General features: G+C 45.7%; 1 protein-coding gene across 1 annotated transcript in view; it reads right to left on the bottom strand.

Moving 5' to 3' along the window:
• Positions 1–23473, bottom strand: part of PLXNA4 (plexin A4) — a 479396-nt gene that overhangs the window by 11633 nt on the left and 444290 nt on the right. The window contains 7 exon segments of the mRNA XM_030459775.1: positions 47–239; positions 242–258; positions 2890–3058; positions 7128–7325; positions 10698–10797; positions 13574–13677; positions 20838–20997. Of these exon segments, the coding sequence (XP_030315635.1) occupies positions 47–239; positions 242–258; positions 2890–3058; positions 7128–7325; positions 10698–10797; positions 13574–13677; positions 20838–20997 (941 nt within the window).

The raw sequence follows: 23473 nt of genomic DNA, 5'->3' as shown, positions 1-23473 counted from the left end.
GGCATCACTCTCTTATCTCATAGATATTTCAAGAATTAAAACTCACCTTTCTACCCAGTTCTTGTAGCTGGGGATGTCCTTGGCATAGAGAAGCTTGTTGGAAGGTGAATCTTTGCCCAGACGATGCTCTGAGGTTGAACAGGAGTCCATGAAAGTCTGAGCCACAACAGAGAGGCAGGCATCTGTGATGCTGTTCTTGTGGATGTCGAAGACAAACTGTGGGTTCTTGATCATGTTAACCAGAACCTCAAAGGCAAGCTGGAAGAGGGGTGGGAGAGGTAGAAGAGGTGAATCAGTCAGTACATGGCTCACAGGCTCTGTTGTGTGAGGTTACAATGGTAAATGGTGGATGGGAATCAAAGATCATGGTGTGGATATAAGGATTCTGGAATAAGATATGAGATAGAATAAATTCTTCCCCTAAAGGATTCTAGGGATTTCTGTGGAGTCACCTCAGGAGTGACTTTTGTCCCTGTTATCCTTCCAAGCCAGATTTTTTCAATCATAAAGTCAATGCCATCTTATTAAAGTTGCACGTAAATTAATGGGAGTATAATTGAGGTGATGACAATGACTCCTAACATAATTGAGGTAATGAAAACAACTCCTGACTTCTCTACTTTAGGCTACAACGTAAAGTTGCACCTCCCAGCTGCAGGATAGGCCTTGCATCCATAAAACCCCCTGTGAACATTTGTCACTGAGGGACTTGGCTATTAGCATTGCAATCCTACGGGGAAGAAAGGTAGGGAGAACTTCCAGGTGGAGACCAGACATGGTTATGGCATCTACTGTGTGCTGTGGACATCATCTATTGTCATGATCTCAAGCCCAAACCCACATCTGGTCCCATCACCCAGGGCATGAAGCAGCCAGTACACAGCAGGGAAATCTCTGTTGCCTCCAGGAAGAAAAGAAACTGGGGAACAAGTGTTGCAACCTTTGAAATGAAAATGTGTCTGCCCTAACCAAGGAAATGTTATTCCAGTTGCAATACAAACTCTTTTTTTCCCTTTTTTTTTTTTTTCTTTCTCAAAAGAGCCATTCATTTGTGTGAAATGCCCTGAGGTATCTACCTCCAGCCATTGCCTCAAGCCTTTTTGTGTCAGGGCAAATGAATTCATATGATCCTGGCCTAGGAGCTGGGATGTGTCACTGATCACAGAGTTAGACTCTTGTCTCTCTGTCAGGTAGGCTGTTAAATCTACCTTCAATGTCTGCACCTTCCCAAGAGGAGGTTTTCCTTCAGCTAATAAATTCATCAGATGTTCAGGGTAAACTCCCCAGCTTCCAAGTTCCTTCAATTTGCTCGTTACTCCCACGTGTTCACAGCCCCATAAAAATGTGATCTCCAAGTCTGATCCATTTTGGGTAGGAGCAGGCATTTTAGCATGTCCTGATAGAGGGATGACAGCACAGTTTCCTAAAACACCACGTGTTCACCTGAGCCATCAAAATCACAGAACAAATGTAAGGAAAACCTCACACAAAAAAATCCTATCAGCCAAGCAGCCTCTATAGGGGTAGAAGCTCAGGAGAAGCAAGAGATGCTGGCAATGAGCAGTGATGGGAGATGGGGAGGGAAATATTTTAGGCTGAGAATGGAGGATTCATCTTTTGAAGGATGAGGTGGATGAGAGACCCACAAAGAACTTTTTCTGCAGGTGTTTGGATGGTACACACAACCACAGCAAGGACAGAGCTCATGTATGTGTGTATGAGTGTGTGTATGGCTTGGGGGGGCCTGATGTCCCTACTGGGAATAACAAAGCCCATGATGTGACTTTTGAGTTAATTTAATCTGATTGAACAGTTTTTCTCCATACTGCCCCTTTTCCCATGGACACACAAGCTCTGCCTTCCCCTCTCCCCCTTAAATAAACCTCCTGCTCATTTAGCCAGAGTGGCTGCAATCAGCCTTAGATTAGTGCTGCAGATAATGTTAATAATATGCTAATGTTTCATTAGTTGAAAACCTCTTTGGTGCATGGGGTTTCTTTTTTTTTTTTTTTTTTTATGTCACCGTGCTGTGAGGATCTGCATCAGCATGGCTGGTAAAAGGAAAAAAAATGCATGAGCTGGGAGCCCCATGGCTTTCCTCTTCTGTGCCTTTTCTTGTTGCACAGGAGAAGAGGAGGGAGCTATTCCCCTTGGAGACTTTTTCCAACAAGGAGATTCAGCAGAGAGGAGCAGCAAAGATCTTTCCTCTTCACCATTCCTGACTTTTCCTCACTTTTCCCATTTCATGTACAAGGAGAGGTTGCTGCCTGGCAGCTGGGGCAGGGGGCTGATGTTGATGTTGACTTCGTCTCTCTCTCCAAAGGAAACTCACATCCAGCTCCAGACCTTTTTAATGCTTATCACCATCTGAGATGCTCTCCTGGCCTTCAGCCCAGGAGGGTACCAGTCTCCTGTCTGTGCTGTACATCCCATGTGGATGTCTGGGATACCTTGAAATCTCTCAGGTGGCACATGGATACTTGTGGGCACACAAATGGATCTCTATCCCCCTTCTGACTCCAGTGAGAATTCAGACATCCAGCCTAGATGGAGACAGTGATGCTGAATCCTCTCCCATGCCCCCTAAACATTCCTAAGTAGTTCAATGCTTCATCATTTTGCCTCCTATATCCTCATGAGATCCCTCAGAAACAGCACATCCCCACGTAATACAGGGCAAACTGGGACCTATTTATGTGAAGTGCTCTATCCTTGAGAGCATCATTTAGATTCTGGGATCTTCTGACTTCTCCATCAGCTTGGGAAGACTCTGAACCCCTCACCAGGCTCCTCAGCTCTTCCCACACAGCCAGATCCCAAAACACATGTTCTTTTTATTCTCTTTCAGTCCAGGACTTGAAACTGGACTGCCCTGACTTTCTCACTCACCAGTTGCTCTTCCAGGTGTGCCTCACGTGGGGGTCATGGATGTTGTGTTTGTCAGCCTGCTCATCCAGAAAGTCAAACATGTATTTGATAGCCAGGGGAAGGGCACTGCCACGGTGAGCAGTGCTGAAAATGGTCTCAAAGAGGTCATCTACAAATTTCTGGAGGTGCCCTGTTGGGAAAAGGAAGGAAAGAAGGATGTGAGATACCAAGGAGAAATAAAATACTGCATTTTGGTAACTGAAAATAGAATCTGTCTGTGGATTGAGCCCAGAGCCTGGTTGAAAAGCCATCTAATAACCATTAAAAAGATGACACAAGTTGTACATTTCAAGACAGATGTTTCCAAGCAGCACATGCATCCTCACAGTATCCTCCACATCTGGCCAGATGAGCTAGGCCAAGCTGCTACCTTCCTCTCTGCAACCAGCACTCCCTGCCAGGGAGGGTGGTTTAGCTCAGGGGGATGGTTTAACTTGTCCTATCTCAGATATATTGTGATGGAGAGGACCTGGTTTTTTCCCAACAAATCCCTCTCCTCTGTATCCTGGCCTCAGCTGCTTTAGGGTATGAGACATAGGAGACAAAAACCAGGCATGGTGCATTCTGGCTTTCATCCAGGGGCAATTCTTAAGCTGGGAATAGAACTCAGATGACTTCAGAGCAGAGTATAAGGTGTCACTGAGACAGAAGTGCTTGCAGAGGGGTGTTTGTTTTGTATGTGCAGTAGAATAAATAACAAGAACTTCATCTTAATCCCCAAGAGGCCTCTTCACTTTTTGCTACCTATGGGACAGAGGCAAACAGAAGCAGTGAGTGGGTTTGTCAGGTATGGCTCTGGAGACCTCAGTAATGTCCACTGTAGAGACTGCAGAGATCTCCTTGTGCTGCTCCTCTAGAGGAGAATCCCAGATCCTGTATTTGCAGAACCACCCTGGACAAGCTGGCAAGAACAGCTGGCAAGGAGATGGGATAGGAGAAGGTGACATGGCCTGGAGATGGGGACACTTAAGGAGCTGTGATAACCACCTGAGCTCTAAACTGGGATTTTTGGGTGGGAAGGAACCAGGCAGGACAGACTTCTCTTGCCAAATGGGGAGCTCTAGCTCACATTCAAATCTCTGCCTTGCCACTAGGGCTCACAGGCATTGATATGTGAACAAAAAACCCAAATGGCTGCTAAAATAACCAAAAAGCAATCAGATCTCCTTTCCTGACATGTAAAATTTCCTCAGCTGCAAAAATAAAGCTCTTCCACTTCTCTGCAGACTCAGGAAACAAATTCTCCTCACTAGAAACCAAGCATCAGGTTCCACCAGAGCAGCTCAAGTTTACATAGTGCTAACAAATACTTAATTAGCAAGCTGGTGTCTCTTGCTGATTCACCACTTGATTTATTCCTTGGGAAACAAACAGAGGTCCCTTTTTCTTGTGTGAACTCCTACAGGGTGAATAAAGCCCTGCAGAACATGTCTGAAGATAAATCTTGTTGGTCTGACATGGAAGAGCTGCCCTCAGGTTCAGGTTCTGGAGGGACTGAGTTCTCTACATGTTCACCCACACAAACACAAAGAAAACCTCTAAGGCTTTTAGGTAAGAAACTCTAGGTTGCAGAGGTCAGGAATTTACTAGAATAAAAATCATTGTCAGTTTAACTAAGTATTCCCTGGGATTGTATTAACAGCAATTGTTGTCTCTCTTCTTCCCCTCTCTCAAATGGTCTTGATGAGGAAAGAAAATTGGTCAGCCCAAGAGGGGAAATAATAAAACCCCTCAGTTGTGAAAAAGTTTCACACCTGTGAAACTGTCTCTCCAGTGCTGTGAAAGTTTCACAGCTGCTTTCTTGAAGAGAGGGAGGAGAGGAGAGAGAGAGAGGGAGAGGAGAGAGGAGAGGAGGAAGGAGAGGAGAGAGAGGGAGAGAGGAGGGAAGAGGAGAGGAAGGGAGAGGAGAGAGAGGAGAGGAGAGAGAGGAGAGGAGAAGAGAGAGGAGAGAGGAGAGGAGAGGAGAGGAGAGGAGGAGAGAAGAGAGGAGAGAGAGAAAGGAGGAAGGAGAAAAGAGAGAGAGGAAGAGAAAGAGAAGAGAAGAGATGAGGAAGAGAAAGAGAAGAGGAGAAGAGAAGAGAAGAGAAGAGAAGAGAAGAGAAGAGAAGAGAGAAGAGAAGAGAAGAGAAAGAAGAGAGAGAAGAGAGAGAGAGAAGAGAAGAGAAGAGAGAAGAGAAGAGAAGAGAAGAGAAGAGAAGAGAAGAGAAGAGAAGAGAAGAGAAGAGAAGAGAGAAAAAAAGAGTAGGATAAAGAAAACATAAGATAAAGTAAGACAAAAAAGTGAACACTGAGTTTGTGATCCAGAATATAAAGCAAAAGCAATTCAGTGCTGAGGTAGGGGATGTATCCCAGACAAAATAAATCAGCACTGGTCCAATACTCCCTGGTTTACACCAGCTGGGCTCTGGGGAACATAATTTTCTTTTTAGGTTGTGTGATCTGTAAAAGCATCTTAATGCCAGGGAGCTGGTGATGTACCAGGGGCTAAAGACAGAGCCATTTTATCTGCAAATCCCACTGCAACACAGATAGCCTGGGTGAGGATGTGTGGAGAGTCAGACATCAGGGGCAGAATGAGCTGAGGAACAACTGTAAGGTCAAATGTACAGAAGGATTTCAGCATGGGATGGGGACCTGTCTGATGGGCAAAATCAGATGACATCTGCATGAACACATGAAATTGTGTCCATGCCTCTTAACACCCTGCCAAGAAGTGATAGCAGATAGATAGTGGATAGCAGATAGATAGTAGATAGTAAAAAATTCAGAAAAAAGAGGAATATTGGGCTGTTGGATCACTGCTTGGCCTCATCCTGCTCAGAACAGGGGGGAGATAACTTTGATCAGCCACACCTGAGCAACAGCTACCCTGTGGGTTTCACTTTAGAGACACTTTGAGATAACTCTGGAGTCAATTTTAACCATTGGAGAGGTTCTGGTGCTGTGAGAGGATGGCAAGAGCTTTTCTCTGATGCTACATCCTTCCTCCCCCTTATAGCCCCTGGAAAGATTCATTGCAGAATCTTCATTAATGTAGACTTCTCCAAGAAGAAGTGTCTTCTACAGTGTGGAAGAGCAAATTAATGTAAACTCAGACAACTGCTTTTGCCCATGGTCTTGTAGAGCTTTTAGAGGTGGAAAATCTCAGTAACTCTAAAAGAAGGTGAAAGGGCTGAGATCTCTTGTCAATGCCAGAGCAAGCCATGTGCAGCAAGACCTGGACATCTCCTTTTCAGGGGAGGGATAGGGTGGTGAGTGACACTGAGTTCTTTCTGTGCAGACAATGGCAATTAAGCCACTTTCTGTGGCTGTCTCAGAGCCAAAGTCCTCTGCAGTAGGTTTTCGACCTGTCAGCTTGAATGATCTCCACTTGTGCAAGTGTCCTCCTGATGTGCTTCATCCTCAGTGGTGCCAAACACTGGTCCACCACATAATTTTTTCAGGCTCTTGCAGGCACCCACATAGGAGGTTGTTTTCCAGTGGTTTGGGGAATTTGGATTGAGCATGAGGGATCTTACCAACTTCCTAACACAGTCTTTGCCCTCCCTGCAGAGCCTTGCCATGAAGGAGCTGTGATGTGGAAGATGTGTCTGGAGATGTAGCTCAGGATGTCTCCTCTTTGCCCTCACCTGAATCCATGTGTGTTTTCTCTTTGGAGAACCCAAGCTTTCTATGTCACAATGGGGATGGGCATCTAACTCTGCTTTCTCTCCTTGGAGAGTTGTATCACAGTCAGCTTAACCTGCCAAGTCATCAGCACAAGAGTCTTTGTTGGCCCAGGGGAAAGGTGGAGAAGTACCACAAAACTCAGAGTTTTCTGGCATAGGAGCTCATTTTGGGCTGTGAGGCATGACACATCCTTGGAACCTGATCTGAGCACTCCTTGGCTCTTCATTTGCTCAAGTTTGGTACAAACTACAAGCCAGAATAATCAACAACCCCAGCACCTACTCCTGTGAAGATTTTCCCCACCAGTCTCATGGTCTTGGGTTCATTGTTCTACAACATCCTTTTTCTGACTCTGCTAAGTTCAAGCTCCTTCCTTAATGCTTGGAGCCCTTCTCATTCTGTCTTCCTTTTGCTCTTCTCTCATCCCCCTTTCGCATCTTGTGAGCAGCCTCTCATGTCTTGTAGGAAAGAAGTTCTACAGCAGCCTTAAAAAAACCCCCGACATTTCTCACCCTCTTCCCCACCCCCACCATGTACCTTGGTGGCAAGTAATCTTGTCAGGTAGATCTCTGAAACCATCTTGCTGCCCCGGTCACCTTCTTTTTGGTCACCATGCTCATGGTTCTTCACCAAGTGCCACATTTTGACTCCACTCTCCAGGTCAGGGGTGATCATGGGTGTGCGGGACCGGAGGCTGTCGGGGCTGCCCGTGTAACGGATCATATTTTCTGCAAAGAGAGAAGAAGGGGCTCAGACTTAGGAACCCTGGAGTTTGGATTAAGAAGAAATAGGCAAATAGGAAATAGGCAAATGGAAAGACACCTAGAAGAGGTTTTTCATCAGACAGGCAAGAAGAAGACCCATCTGAATTCGGTAGCAGGTACATGGAGGGGATGTTCACATGGGGTCTGGTGCAGGACTCTCAGCTTGGTGGGTCATAGGATCATAGAATCATAGAATTGGCTGGGTTGGAAGGGACCTCAGAGATCATCAAGTCCAACCCTTGATCCACTCCCACTGCAGTTCCCAGCCCATGGCACTCAGTGCCACATCCAGTTTCTTTTGAAATATCTCCAGGGACGGAGAATCCACTACTTCCCTGGGCAGCCCATTCCAATGCCTGATCACCCTCTCCAGAAAGAAATTCTTTCGAATCTCCAACCTAAACCTCCCCTGGCACAACTTGAGACCCTGCCCTCTTGTCTTGCTGAGAGTTGCCTGGGAAAAGAGCCCAACCCCCCCCTGGCTCCAACCTCCTTTCAGGGAGTTGGAGAGAGTGATGAGGTCTCCCCTGAGCCTCCTCTTCTCCAGGTTGAACAGCCCCAGCTCCCTCAGCCTCTCCTCATAGAATCTGTGCTCCAGTCCTTCACCAGCCTGGTTGCCTCCTTTGGACCTGCTTCAGCACCTCAATCTCCTTCCTGAGCTGAGGGGCCCAGAACTGGACACAGGACTCAAGTTGTGGCCTCACCAGAGCTGAGCACAGGGGCAGAATCACTTCCTTGGACCTGCTGGCTACGCTGTTCCTGATACAGGCCAGGATATCCATCCAGGAGTCCATCCTGAGGAGATGCTAATTTGGGCCTCCAAAGTCAGCAAGCTGGGGCAGTACTGTAGTGTCCCTGCTTCTCAGGCTCTGCGTTTCAGTTTTAGTATGAACTAATTTTCCACTGATTAGTTAATAAGATACTCCAGCACAGATTTATCTCCTGGTGGAATTACCATGTGAGATGGAGAAGTCCCCAGAGTAGCTGTATAGACCAGGACTTACTACCTAAGTATTGTCTTCTGACTGAGTGATTTGTTCAGCAAAGACAAGAGGTGTCAGCCAAGCCAGCTGTGATGTCAGTTCCTATATTATTAAATTAAAGGAGGTTTAAACACTGTTTTTTAGTTGTTCACCCTCTTTACCTCCTATCACATGCCCTGGCAAAGCTTTGGCCTGGAACAACCAGTGCTGTCTGTGTTGGACACTGCCCAGGACTGGTTAAGGGGACAGTACCAGCTACTCATGGTAACCAGTCTGGTTAAGTACACCTTGTTTTACTTGTGTTTTTACCATACTGCTTGGCATTATTCTCCTGAATCTCACCGATGTAGCCAATATGACCTCTCATCTTGATCCCCAGACTGAGGAAGAGCTTCCTTCCTTTCCTACTCTAGCATCAAAGCAATCCAGTATCTCCTGCCCAGTCATCCTTTTCACCCCTTGCTCCAAAATCTGGTTTAGACAGAAAGGAAACCAGAAGCCCAGGTGAAGCTCACATGAATTTCCTCTCTGAGGATGCCTTTAGCCTCCAAATTTCACCTCCTTTAGCCTCTGAGTGATGGCACGAGGCATTCCCCTCTCCCTGACCTTCTAGCAATGCTGCAGAGAGTCTTTTCCAACCATAATTAATAGAAGAGTGTTGCACCTTTCTGTAGCAAGATCTGAATCAGCTTCACTAAGGCATTACCAGTCTTTACATATTAATTATCAGCTGGAATATCCTTTTTTTTTCTCTCTGGATGCTGTTTTCTTAATTGCAATTAACAATCACTCCTGACCCACTGCATCTTCTCCTCCCCCTGCATTCTTCCCTGCTCCTGCCTTCTGAAAAAAAAAAATCAAATGGCAAAAGAATTAAAGAAATCCAAGAGAAATTAACCCCCCTTAGGTCTCCCTTTTAAAAGGTCACTGTGTCTTTCAGTAATTGCAACAACATGGCAAAGAGGATGAATATTAATAAGGATTCCTTATGTCCTTGGAAACAAGAGGAATGGGGGTTCCTCTGGACTTTCCCTCAAGCTAAAGGGAGCAAGAAGGATTGGAGAAGCTTTCAGAAATTCAAAAATAATAATGGACAGATATGACAGCTGCATCCAGGTTGGAGGGTGGTGCATATTTGAGATGTTTTGAGTTTGGCTGGCATCACTGTGGTGAGACAGGTTCTGGGCTGCAATTCTAACACAGAGGAGAAAGGTTTGAGACAGTGTGAGAAGCTCAGGAGGTCTCTGTCTGATTCTACAGAAGAATTTCCACCTGGTCTCTACTTCACAGTTGTCTCATTCTCAGTTCTCTCCTGGGCAAAGTAGGAACAAGGGTGATCTCTCTTGAGATAGACTGATAGTAACCCATGATATTATTATTCCAGGTGCAGATTCCCTTGGGATAGTGAGATAGCTGAGTGGGACACACAGCGCCCACACTGAGACATTTTACATGCCCAAAGGATGGCAATGGATCTGGGGAAGGGTCTGCAGCAGATGTCTTGTCTCAGCTGAGGGACTTTGGGGTCTTCAACCTGGAGAAAAGGAGGTTGAGAAGAGACCTTCTCACACTCTACAACTCCATGAGAGGACGGTGGAGTGAGGGGGGATTGCTCTCTTCTCCTGAGTAACAAGTGATATAACAAGAGAAAAAGGCCTCAGGTTGTGCCAGGGGAGGCTTAGATTAAATATTATGAATTATTTCTTCCCCCAAAAGGGTTTTCAAGCCCACCACAAGGCAGTGGTGGAGTCAACATCCCTGGAGGGATTTAAAAGTCATGTAGCTGTGGTGCTGAGGGACATGGTTTAGTGCTGGCTTTGGCAGTACTGGATTCAGAGCTGGACTTGAAGATCTTAAAGATCTTTTCCAACCATGATGATTCCATGATTCTATACCTGTAGCCAAGCTATGCCCTATGTAGACTGTAGTTGCTGATCTGTGCACCAGATTCATCTTCACACCAGCCCAAGCTTCAAGACCTTTGCCCACCAACAGGATTGAGCTCAGTGGGTGTGCAGAGCTTCTCCCCTGCCTCTCCTTGTGCAGGTTCTAAGAATGAGATTCAGTCATCTAAAAATGTAGGCAGCTAATCATACAGCCTCCTCCTTTCACTGATGATGGAGTAGAAATACCTCCCAAAAGAAATCCAACCACTTGGATCAACAGCTTGGACAAGATGCCAAAGAGGTTTTAGATGGCTAAATCCTCTCCTCCTGCCTTTCCTCAAGCAATCTTATCAGCAGGTCATCTTCCTATCATTCTCTCTGTTGGTGTTAGTGTCTTGTAACCACCACGATGTTTAGAATCTTTTTTCCAGTGTTCTCTCACTCCATATCAGGATACAAATCCTTACCATACTTGCTGGCTGATGTCCGGGACACTGTGGAGTTGTTGACTGCATTGTAGGCAGTGACTTGCTTGGACACTAAAGCTACCACAGATCCATCTGGCACCTGTGGAGAAAAAGGGACTTGGTCAATAAACCTCTGAAACCTTCCTGAGGAGCTTGCCATGGGCAGCAGAAATTCAAACAGTAGAAACTGAACCATCAACCATTGTCATTTCAGGCAGGACAAGAGTTTTGGCCCAAAGCTTCAGATGTTCTCTCCACTGGGTTTATTAACCAAAACAGCACAAAATCTCTTATTACACCCCTAGAAGGCTCTACTTGGGCAATAGGACAACTAATTAAAGCAGACTCTACTTCATTCAGGTCCTGATTCAAAGCCCAGTGACAAAAGTGGAGTCTTTGCATTAACCTTAATAAAGCTGGCAGCAAGTTCTTCCCAAGGAAGCTCTTATGAAGAACAGGAGCATGAGAAGAGTTTCACCTGAGCTCTTTGAAACATCAGGGATGGGATGTCCAATAAGGATAATAACACTGATGTGAAGCTTTCTATTCCTTCCACCTCAATTGTAGGTGATATCTAGGTACCTAGCTATAAAAAAAATTGGATTCCAATGCTTTTCAACTTTGATTTGTCCTCTCAACCTCTCACAATCTCCCCCTTCCATGTGACAGATGCATTGCTGCCTGAAGTGACCACCACAGTTTCCTTCTCTGTGCTGTGTCAGAAGCTCTCAAATAAGGGAAAGAAGCAGATTTGGAGTGGCTGTTCTCCAGGATGTCATGGAGTAGCATTTCCCAACATCAGAAGGACACAGAGCTCCTTGAGCATGTCCAGAGGAGAGCCACAAAAATGCTCAGAGGGCTGAGCACCTCCCTGGGAAGCCAGGCTGAGGGATTGGGATTGTTCAGCCTGGAGAAGAGGAGGCTCCCAGGTGAGGTTAGAGCAACCTTCCAATATCTGAAGGGGCTCCAAGAAAGCTGGGGGAGGGCTTTGGACATGGGGGGGTAGGGAGAGGAGAAGGGAAATGGGTTAAAACTTGGAGAGGGGAGATTGAGGTTGGACATAAGGTTGAGGTTGGACATCACCACTCCTCCTGAAAAAAAAAAGAAATAAAAGAAAAATTGAAAAATATTGGAGTCAACCAGCAATGTTTTGGTCAATCTGAAGTGAAAAGCTTTGTTTCTTTTTCATTCTTTACTATGAGGGTGGTGAGACCCTGGCCCACGTTTCCCAGGGATGTTTTGGCTGCCCCCTCCCTGGAAGTGTTCAAGGACAGGTTGGATGGGGCCTTGTACATCTTGATCTAATGGAAAATGTCCTTGCTAGAGAGGTTAGAACTAGATGATCTTTAAGGTCCCTTCCAACCCAAACCATTCTATGGTTCTGTGATTTCAACAGAGAGCAGAGCTTACTGAAACAACTCAGGACTTTCTATTTGTGCAGCTGGGCAGAAATAGATGTGGGTGATGTGGGTGCCCTATCAGAAATGTTAACAAAGTGGCTCAAAGAAACCATATGAGAAATATTTGTGATAAATAAGACATCAGAAAAAGGAGATGGGTGAAAAAAAACCCCAATCCTGCCAACAATGTCTAACTCTTGTCTGTGTAATAATACTAATTAGCACTTGCATAGAGTTTTTCATCTTCAAAGCACTGCAGAAACTAATTAAATAGCCCCTCAACAATCATAGAAGGCAATTATTTGCTCTTTGTAGTTTTAGCCCCACACTACAGATGGGGAAACTGAGGCAATAGGAATATCAGTGTCTATCCCAGCATGTTCTATGTCTGCTCTCAGGATATTGAGGGTGAATGATGTAGAAATTGCCCTGGCAGCTGAGGACCTGTTCTGCCCCAGCTCATCTGGATAGTGGGGAGCTCATTGCCTGAAGCAAACAACTGAAAAAAAAAAACCACAGAAGGGACAGAAAGTGATGACTGGTTTAATGGTAAAATTAAATAGAAAACATCACCACTCCTCCTGAAAAAAAAAAAAAAAACCAAACAAAAAATTGAAAAACATTGGAGTCAACCAGCAATGTTTTGGTCAATCTGAAGTGAAAAGCTTTGTTTCTTTTTCAGATTACTGCCTCCTCAGGTCAGCATTTGAATGAAAAGAAAATCTTGTTATGAAGCACAGATTGCTGAGATTAATGAGAGAAATTACAATATTGTCAGCATTGGATTAAACTTTACAAGGTGATTTTTTTATGTTGGGTTGGTTTTTCTTGGCAAGGGAGGGAAGGAGTGGGGAGAGCTTTTGACCACTTAAATAAGATAATTTTTTTGACCTTTAGCTCTTTCTTATGGATCTCAAGGTCATGCAGAGATGAAGGGAAACCCTGACTCAAGGCAGATGATTTAAACCAGGACAGGGACTGCAAAAAAGTCTTCCTAGGTCAATGACAACTCCATTGTACTGTGGTCTCCAGTCCTGCTACTCTTCAATCCTTCCACTAACTCTTCTGCCCTTCCATTTTTCTCTCTCCATCCTTCTGAACTCTGCTAGCATTACAAGACCTTCAATACACTGGAAAAAAAGAGGAGTTCAAGGGCTTTTTTTCTGCTGTCTACATGAAAAATATTAAGATGTGTCGTGCTCATGACCACATCTCCTCTTCACATCCTTCACTCACCAGGGATGCCTCTCCTTTGAGAGGGACAGAGGACTTTTTTTCTTCCCTTGGCTGCATAATGTTGTGCAGGGCAATGAAGTCAAGGACAGTGGAACAGGATGGATGTACCCAACACAGGGGCTCTGCCCAGTTATGGCCCACTCAACCCCTGTTTGCATCTTAGAGAATAATTCTTTATCCTCATTTTTTTTTCTCTTTTCTTAGCTGATCTACCTTCTCCCCATCCTCCTGCACAGTTACCTGATAGTGTGCCAGAGTGTTGAGTCTCTTCCAGTCGTTCTCTATCTTGGTTGTGATGTCCTCATCCTGAAGGATCATCCTTGCTCCACTTGCCTGTCTCCACTCTGCAAGGAGAACAAGAACATAAAACTCTGCTGCACGAATTCTCTGAGCTGTCTTTTGGGACAGACACTTGGAAACTCCATGTAATTATACATTTGTAGGCTGCATCCATGTCAGTCATTGCCTATCCACTCTGCCAGGTGCCTCCAAGCATTTACAACATATAAATGTATAAATGTCCAGAGTCATCTTTCTGGAGGAAAGACAGATGAACCATTAAAAGTTCAGAAAGATGGTGCAGGACAGTATGGAAAAATCCAAGCTGTATGGCAAAGCTCAGAGTCAGGTCCTAGCTTATCCACACTGGTTTCTTCACTCTTGATAAAATGATGTTGCAATCATTAAAAACAACTTTTGAACAGGAAACACCCATCCCTTTAAAGAGTGATGCCATATGCAGCTCAGAACATTGAGCAGTTGCCTACAGAGATGAGAAGTCCAAGTCAAGGGCACAGCAACAGTGGTGAATTCTGCACAGATCAATAAAGCAAAGAGCTGCTGAACCATTAGCCAAGCTGAGCAGAGCAAGGTTTGATGCTTTAGCACCCTGATTCTTCCCAGAGCTTAACCCTACACCCTGCTTCTGCTCTTGCTCCAAGGTGGCTGTTTCCAAGACCAAGCTGTTCTTGTTTATGTAGACCAGGGGACAGGAGTAAATAAATGTCACTTGTGTCAAGGCCAGAGTGTCTGGCTTCAGTCTTGCTGCCTGTTTGCTGTGACAAAATACATGACTTCATCATGCCTCTGAGCAATGGCAGGGAAAAGACCCCTGGTTGTGGTCTCCCAACATTTCCTAGACTCACAGGAGAACTTTCATAGAATCATAGAGTGGTTAGAGCTGGAAGGAAGCTTAAAAATAATCAAGTTCCAACCCCCCTGCATAGGAAGGGACACCTCCCACTAGGTCAGGTTGCTCCAAGCCCCATCCATCCTGGCCTTGAAGACTTCCAGAGAGGGGGAACCACAACTTCTCTGGGCAACCTGTTCACACCACCCTCACAGGAAAGAATTTTTTCCTAATGTCTAACCTAAATCTCCCCTCTTCAAGTTTTAAACCATTACCCCTCCTACTCAATTAAAAAACCCTACCCCAGCTTTTTTGTAGGCACCCTTCAGGTACTGGAAAGCTACTATAGGGTCACCTGGGAGCTTCCTCCAGGCTCAACAACCCCAATCCCTCAGCCTGGCTTCCCAGGGAGGTGCTCAGCCCTCTGAGCATTTGACTGACTCCTCTGGACACCTTCCAGGAGCAATGTGTCCTTCTGCTTCAAGCCCCATCCAACCTGACCTGAGACACTACCAGGGATGGGGCAGCCACAACTTCCTTGGACAGCCTGGGCCAGGCTCTCACCACCCTCAAATTCAAGAATTTCCTCCCCATCTCCAACCTCAATCTCCCCTTTCTCTCCAAGTTTTAACCCATTTCCCTTGTCCTCTCCCTACCCCCCCATGTCCAAAGCCCTCCCCCAGCTTTCTTGGAGCCCCTTCAGATATTGGAAGGTTGCTCTAAGGTCACCTGGGAGCCTCCACTTCTCCAGGCTGAACAACCCCAAGCCCTCAGCCTGGCTTCCCAGGGAGGTGCTCAGCCCTCTGAGCATTTGAGTGGCTCTGCTCTGGACACCTTTTAGGAGCTCTGTGTCCTTCTGATGTTGGGGACTCCACAACTGGACCCAGTAACATTGCACACTCTCCACCAGTCCCAGCTCAAGTGGGCACACACTGATTTCCAAGGAAATGTGGTGGCTGTGAGCAAGGGAATGGGAAGGGAGGGTTCCAAGGAGGAAAAGGTGACCCTGACATCCGTATTCATGGCACTCAGTGCAAGCTGTTAGCTTTGTCCTCACTGGCAGAACCCATCCCTCTGCTCATCAGATCTGAGCACTCCTCTGCGAGGCAGCACAAAGGACAGACAGACTCCAATCCAATTTGTTACACTTCCACCTTCCGGAGAGAGGGAGGGAGAGGGCAAGGGAGGTAAAAAATCCCATTATCTTTATCAAGCCTTCCAATCAGGAGCAGTGGTAAATGCAAACTCAGGAGACAGCTGCTGTGAAGCCTTTATATTTCATTCAGCAGATAGTGTATCTTTTTATTGCACGCAGGAATTACTTCTGTTTTTTTTTTTTTTTTCTTCTCTTTTTTTCTTTTTTTTTTCTTTTTTTTTTCAAGAAACAATCTTTCTGTTCAACCTGACTAGAAAAAAAAAAGGAAATTCCAAAGGCCTTTGAGAGAGAGGTGCTGCTGCTTTGAGCTGTAGCAATGCCTCTCTGGGGAATGACCCTCTGGGGAGATGGGGACATGTCCTCCTACACCCCTATAGAAAATGTTACACCTCCCTTGTGCCTTCTCTCTGCTCTATGCCACCAAGAAGATGCCCATTGAACCAGGGAGAACTTATTTCAGGAGCAATTGAAATAGTCAGGTGGATGGCAGCCCTTCCAGCTCACTCCAAGTGCCTTGATTTGAGCTGAGCATCACCAGTCACACCACCCTTAACATGAACTTCTAGATTCTGATGCATCCAATCCATTTCAGTTAACTCTTCATGCCATGCCCTGTGTTTCCCACCCTTTTCCTCCAGGAACAAAGTCTCCCAGGAACAGCTGTGAAACCTTCTGTCTGTGCACAGCAGGTGCATGAGGAACAAATGACTGGGGCTTCCCCAGCCCCAGTGCCTCTTTCCTGATGATACCTCTTCATGGAGGATAAGTTGGAAGAGCTGGTGGGCTGCTTTTAGTTTTAGGAGTGTTTTTTCACTTCCCAATAATTTCCACATGAGAGGATGGCACAGGGAATAGCAGAATTAACCCTTTCTCTGTATGCTGCAGGCTTCAACACAACTCAGTGGGGTAGGAAATAAAAAAATGGGTAAATGTCAAGTTTATGAGGACCTCTAGGAAGAGAAGCTCAGCTTTGCTTTTTGGGGTAGAGAAAGGAACACCATGGCTGGGGAAAAAATTAAACAATTCATGCCAGAACACAGAGGTGGGAAACACTTGAGTGATCTTATAGTGGCTTTCCAGTACCCAAAAGGGGGTACAAGAATGGTTTAAAACTAGAAGAGGGGAGATTTACATTAGATATTAGGATGAAATTCCTCACTATGAGGGTGGTGAGACAGTGGAATAAGTTGCTCAGAGAAGCTGTGGTTTCTCCATCCATGGAAATGCTCAAGGCCAGGATGGATGGGGCTTGGAGCAACCTGGGCTAGTGGGAGGTGTCCTTGCCCATTCAGGGGGGGCTGGAACGGGGTGATGTTTAAGGTCCCTTCCAACCTGTCCTGGTTTGGGCCAGGAGAAAGGGGATTTTCTGTCGTGCACTTTTGCTTTCAGCTCAGTCTCTTGTCAGGAGCTGCACTTGCTGAAATTCACAGCAAGTTTCTCAGGCAGTGTCTGCTGCTGGGACTGATCCCACTCCATGGTTAGAGTTACTGCTGGAGAATGGGCTGCAGAGCCAAGGACACTGCTCAGCTCTGAGCAACATTTGGCCCTCCAAAAGGAGAAAAGGAGTCAAGAGGTCACACCTGAAACCCTCTTGTGGGGAGGAAAAGACAAGAGAAATGACCAGAATTGACCAAACAGAGGATTCCATCCCATACACCTCATCCTCAGGATAAACTGGAGGGATCCCCAGGGTCAAACCCCTTCCTGCTTCCCCTTCTTCCCCTCTCCCTGTTTGCTTCAGCATCCTGGGAGGATTCCATCCCTTCCTCTGCCTCTGCTCCTGATCCATCCCAGCCTGAATCTGTGTGTTCCTGCCTCCAGCTCCCAACTGCTCCTGAGCCCAGGATTCCAGCATGGACTTTCCCAGGGCTGCCCTGCAGCCTCAGTGGGGATGGGAGAGTTATTGGGGGAGAGGAGGGAGGAACCTGGGATCAATTTTCCTGTAGATTTTGATATATTTAGTAATATTTTTCCCATTTCTCATTCCTGTTCCATTAAAGCTGTGTAGTTTAGTTTCCAACCCATCAGTCTCTCTCCCTTATTCTCTCTCCTTCCTTTATCAGGGCAGGGAGGTGGATTAATAATCTGTTATTCAGTTTAATTGCCAGGGCAGTGTTAAACCCTGACAGAACCCAAATCACTCCATGATTCTATGGTAGTTAACCCCCTATATGCAAGCTCTCTGCCTGACTGTGGAAATACTTGAGTTAGACTCAGTTTAAATGGTTTCTAAAAGCTGAACCCCTCATCTCAGTGCCACACCATTGATGAAGCAATGAAAGATGCCCTGACATGGCCTACATTGAGAGCCAGGGAACCAACCAAGCAGCTCCCATCACCTCAGTCCATTTCCAAAAGCAACTGAAACACAGGGAATAATGAGTGCAACAACATGAAGCTAAATTCCTGTTTTCTGATCCTCAAAGCCTAATGATTTCCCAAAGATGGGGCATTTTTTTATGGTGAATGCTTAAAAAAAAAAAAAAAAAAAAAAAAAAGCAATAACAGAAATAGCCACTGAAGAAAGAGCCTTTACTCAGAGGGCTGCAACTGGGGTTTTGGACTAAAATGTAGCCTCAGGGTGTCCAAAATCAATGCTTTCAGCTGACAAACCCCTCCATGAGTTGTCTGGGTAACTGGGAAACATTATGACACTTGTGACACTGACAAGTCACCCTGCCTGCAGCCACCCAGCATTTAACAACTCCAAATAACTCATTAGCTTGCTCCCTTTCTTCCATGTAAGCAATCTGGCCTTAGAACGGCCAGAAATCCCAGAAAATTGTAATTGGAACAGAAAATGGTGTTGCAGTTTAGTAAACCATGGATTTCAAGGCCAGATTACAGTCATCTGCTCTGATCTACTCTTTGCAGGGTCTGATGGGGCTGATCCTGTTGCCTTTGCAGATCTGAGCATCCAGCCTGGGGCTGGTTGGTCCTGAGAGTTCTGTGAACAACCAGAAGTGTTTTCTGCTCTCCCCTTGCTGCCTCCAAGTGTCACCAAAGGATCTCAGATGCCAACAAACATCTTTTCCTGCACAGGGGTTGGGCTTCTTCCTGCATCACCCATGCCAGCCCTGATCCTCTTACATAGTCAGCTGCTGGGCTAAAGGAGTCTGCAACTATATTGATGCTGGCAAGGCTCTTCTACTAGATTAGGGTTTTTTTTTTTTTTTGTGGTTTTATTTTAATGATTGCTGGTTTGGGGGATTTTTTTGTTTGTTTGTGTGTTGTTTTGTTTTGTTTTTTTCTTCTTCTTCAACTGCATCAATGCTACTGGCCAGACACCATCCCATTAAGCAGTTTCCAGTCTGTATGGACAGTTCTGTCCCCTGAGAGTGCACACACTCATAAATACTTGCCCTCTACAACTACCTCTAAGGAGGTTGTAGTGAGGTGGGTGTTGACCTCTTCTCCCCAGTGACAGGAACAAGAGGAAAGAGGTTCAAGTTGCACTAGGGGAGGCTCAAACTGGTATTAGGAAAAATTTCTTCACCAAAAGAGTGCTGAAGCATTGGAACAGTTTGCCCAGGGAGGTGGTGGAGTCATCATCCTTGGGGTTATTTTACAAAACGTTGTGTTTCAGGAGATGATTTAGTGGTTATGGTGGTGTAGGACTGCTGATTGGTCTTGAAGATCCTTTCCAACCATGATGATTCTATGATCTGATGATTCTACTTTCTGGACCTTGCTGGTCCAAGTCTAATTTATCAATTGCAACATGCAGGTAACACTCCTGCCTCCCAGCACTGGTGCAGTACTCATCCCCAGAGAAGAACAAACACTTTGCTCTCATACCCAGCCTGATATCTGCACATAACTGGCTCTGTGGTCACCATCCAGCCCCAAAAAAAGTCAAGATATCTGGCTGGAAATACAACTCCTCTGGTCTACTGCGTCCCCTGCCACCTTGCCTGAGCTGCCCTTTTGCTCACCTTGGGTCCTTTCTGGGTGATGCACGTGATCTGTTCATTATTGCTGCTGGTTCTGGCAGCTCATTTTGTTATTCTAATCCCCTCCTTCCCTGCATACATCCACACACACTGAACACTTTAACACCTAACCTCCCATTCTCACCTCCATTACTCTGTGAATTGTTTCTCAGCATCAGTCCATTCCTTCTCCTTTTGGTTCCTATTCTGCTCTGATGGGTTTTACAAACTCCATCATTTTCCACTCAAATCTCTTCCCCTGAAGGTTGCTGAGGGCAAATTCTGGCAGATAAAGCCACAACACAGTCCCCAGCTCCCTGTGAGACACCTCTGAGCAGATTTTTCTACATTCTTTCACACTTGATACTGTGCAGTATCACATTTGCCTCTGGACCCTAACTTCTGATACTTCATTCCTCTCAGCATCCTTCCTCCAGATACTGGGCAAAAATGTACTCTGCTCTCTGAGGCACTGGGCTGTACCTGTGTGTCCCAGAGATCAAAAACATGACTGCCTAAAAATCTAAGTGAAGCTGCTACAGCTCTTTCCACCCTCGAGGCAGATCAATGCATACAAGAGCAAACCACTGAAAAAAACAAAAACAAAACCAAAAAAACCCCGAATTTATTAATATATTAACAGAGGGATTAATATTTCCTTATGACCTCCTACTCCTCTACAGAGAAGAAACCTCAGAGCAACATCTCCCAGCCCTGCTGCTGGCAGGAGGAGGAAGCAGGCAGGGGGGAGATGGATGCAGGTCACTGAATGGAGGATGCTTCAACTTTTTTCCTGGACCCACTCAATGTGTAATTAACACTACTTGGGCTGGGACTACCTCATCAAGAAGATAAACATAACCCAAACCTTCTCTATTCAGAGGAGGAAAAGGAATAAATCTCTGCAGCCTCAACACTGCTGACAACACCAACCTGGTCACTTGGTGCTCTTTGCCCAAGAATCTTTGGTAGGACAACAACAATAACCCCAGTCCTGCCTTTTCCATACCTTTGCCCAAGCTGAATTCTATGGGCAGAAAAGCAAGGTGACTACTGGTCTTTTGAAGTCCTCAAGGCCAAAGATTTCATAAGCCAGGAGGATAGGCATCAATTTAATCCCTTTTTTCCTGCCCTCGGACCACTGCTGCTGCTCTGTACCAAGGGTACAGCCACTCTGGAGACATCCACCTGCTCCAGCAAAGAGTGTTTACGTTACATTTGTCTCTCTCCCATCTCCCTTCTCCCCCCTGCCCCAAGGAAATCAGGGTCTGGTGTGCCCTCACATACCCAAGTCCATGTCAGCAGCTTTGGGCCGGTGGGAGCAGGGCACGTTCTTGAAGATGGCATCGAGGATTTTCTCCTTGACCTGAGTGATGGTGTCACAGTTCAGGATCTTCACTGGGATCTCGGGGCTGTTCACGTTGTCAGGGTTCACACAGCTCAGGACCTGAGAGAGAGGCAATGAGACCTTCTGTGTCTTTCACAGCAGCACAAGTACCTTGGGGACAACCTTAGGCAGCCACCCTCTTGCAGGTCCCTGGGTCCTACAAAGCCAGAGGGATCTGGGGTGTGATAAGTGGAAAAATATGTACCAAGAGTATTCCCTCTTGGGGGGATGCTTTTATTCCCTAGCATGGGGATCTGATTTCACGTGGGGTGATTGCATCTATCCCCTAACCCAGTAAATGAAAAGTAATTCAGGATTTGGCTAATTCAGGATCTCAGCTGTGACCTCCCAGCTGATGCTGATGACTTGGGGCTGATGTGGAGGTTTTTCCAAGCTTGCTTCTCATGCCACTTGCCACTGTGAGATGAAACAACTATACCTGTGGAAATATCCCCATAGATTTGAGCCCCATGTCCTTGGCATCCTGGCTTGACTTCATACCATGAAGCCCAAGAATACCAACTCGGTTTCTTGTGCTTTCAGTAAAAAATACCAAATGGTACCAGACAATGTTGATTGATATATTCTTTTCACAGAAACCATCAAAAAATGCAATCAAGCCTGACCCTGGTTGCTTTCCTTGGTGTCCAGTGCTTTCCTTGATGACCAATTGCACATTCCCTTGAGAGCTGGCAAGGTGACCTAACTCACCAGTGTTCTCCTTGCCTTGCCACCTGCCTTTGACAAGTCAGGTAAAAGGTCTTCTCAATCTTTAAGCCATCTTAGTTTGTCCATCTTCAGCCCCAGGCAGAAGATGACCCTTCCAGAAGATTTACATTATTTTGAAAAGTAGAGCATCTTAATGAAAGAAACACAAAAGAAAAGCAACAAAAACTTTTTTTTTGCTTTCACATATTGAACACAAAAATTGACCCAACTACAGAGGCCTCTCATTTCTGAGGAGAACTTAATTTTCTCCAAAGATTCTGTCCAAGAGTAAATTCAAAGCATATGGGTTGGTGAGGGAGAAATTCCTTAAACACACACAGCAAACTGCCCTCTAACTCTTGGCCAGGTTTGTGTCGAGCATTCTGCTCTCTTTTGATTAGAGGACTGTGAAGTTTATTAACTTTTATAAATTTGGTACACCTTTGCACTTGGAAGGAGTGTTCAGTGGTGCTCCTGGCTATATACACTCCTTAGATATTCCTGTGCCCCTTTTACAAGTGCAGACATGGCAGTTTTGATGCCTTAAGACAAGTTCTGCCTTGACTGCAAATTCCCTTGTGTAGTATGCAAGAGACTCTCCATCCCTTTCCATCTTACATTGCTAAAGTCAGTGGGATCTGAAAGTGGCCTGAAACTGGGTGAAATCATATCAATATAATTATGCATTGGCTCACCAGGGTCCCTTTGGTGCTGTTATGCTCAGCTAAGAGAGACTTGTGAAGATATTGCTTACAAAGAGCTCTGTGATCTTTCTGGATGAAAGGGGGGGATGTAAATACAAGATATTGATTAGATCATAATGCTATTATTTATATGTCACTTCCAGGAGTATTGAAGAAACATCAATTCAGATGATAATAACAATGGCACAGATTTACAGTTCTGTGGCATCTTTCATCTCAAAGGATCACAGAACTACACATGAAAAGCCCTGCTGAAATGCATCCAGTGTTGAGGCTATTAAGTTACCCCACTCCCATTGCACATTGGTAGGGAAATGAAGCAATCATCTTATCTGAGAGTTTTGTGGGGGTCCCACATGGTTCTGCAGACCAAAGTACTCTTCAGATCTCTCTCAGTGATCTGAACTCAGCTGATAGCAGTCAGAACACATTCTGTGGTGTGGTTCATGCAGACACCTGGAGTTCAGGTCAGTTCTCCACATGAAGATACTTAAGGCTATTTAAAACAACCTGGGCTACCCTGCCAGGCCTTTAACTGCTGCTCCAGAAGAGCCAACATCTCCTGGAGGTGCTCAGCAGTGTTCACCACCCCAGTACCCACCATTCAATGTGAATTTTCATCTCCTTGGAAGCTGGCAAAGGTGATTTGCTCTTAAAACTTGGTTGTTCTTCTCTGCCTGTATGAGCCCCCATCATTCATGCCCTGACTAAAATGCTCTTTGCTCTCCTCTTTTGCAGCTCAGTTGGAAGAAGAAAGAGTGGGGAAGGCAATTATTTCAAAGGGCTGCACAGAGAGGAGTTTGCTCTTGGTGGTCTCAAGGAGAGGTGGAGGCAGCAAACCTCTGGGCTCATTTAAGGGGTAACAACTTTTAATATTTTAGGGAACCCAGACGTTGCTTATAGAAACCATCACCCTCCCCAGAGCACAGAAGCTTGGACAGAGGTGCCTCAGGCTTCCCATCAGCTCTCAATCATTGTTTTCCAACTCTCATGGAACACCAAACTCTTCTCAGTACAAAGACTTCAGGGATTTTAGAGGCTGGACCTTTGTCTTGCACACACTGAGTGGTTCTTCCCTGGAGGTTGTCAGGGACCCTACAGAAGTCATCCTAACACCCCAGACT

The sequence above is a fragment of the Calypte anna genome, chromosome 1 (genome assembly GCF_003957555.1).
Source record: "Calypte anna isolate BGI_N300 chromosome 1, bCalAnn1_v1.p, whole genome shotgun sequence".
NCBI lineage: Eukaryota > Metazoa > Chordata > Aves > Apodiformes > Trochilidae > Calypte > Calypte anna.
Note: the sequence above shows the minus strand (reverse complement) of the source record. Positions and strands in the feature narration are given on the sequence as shown.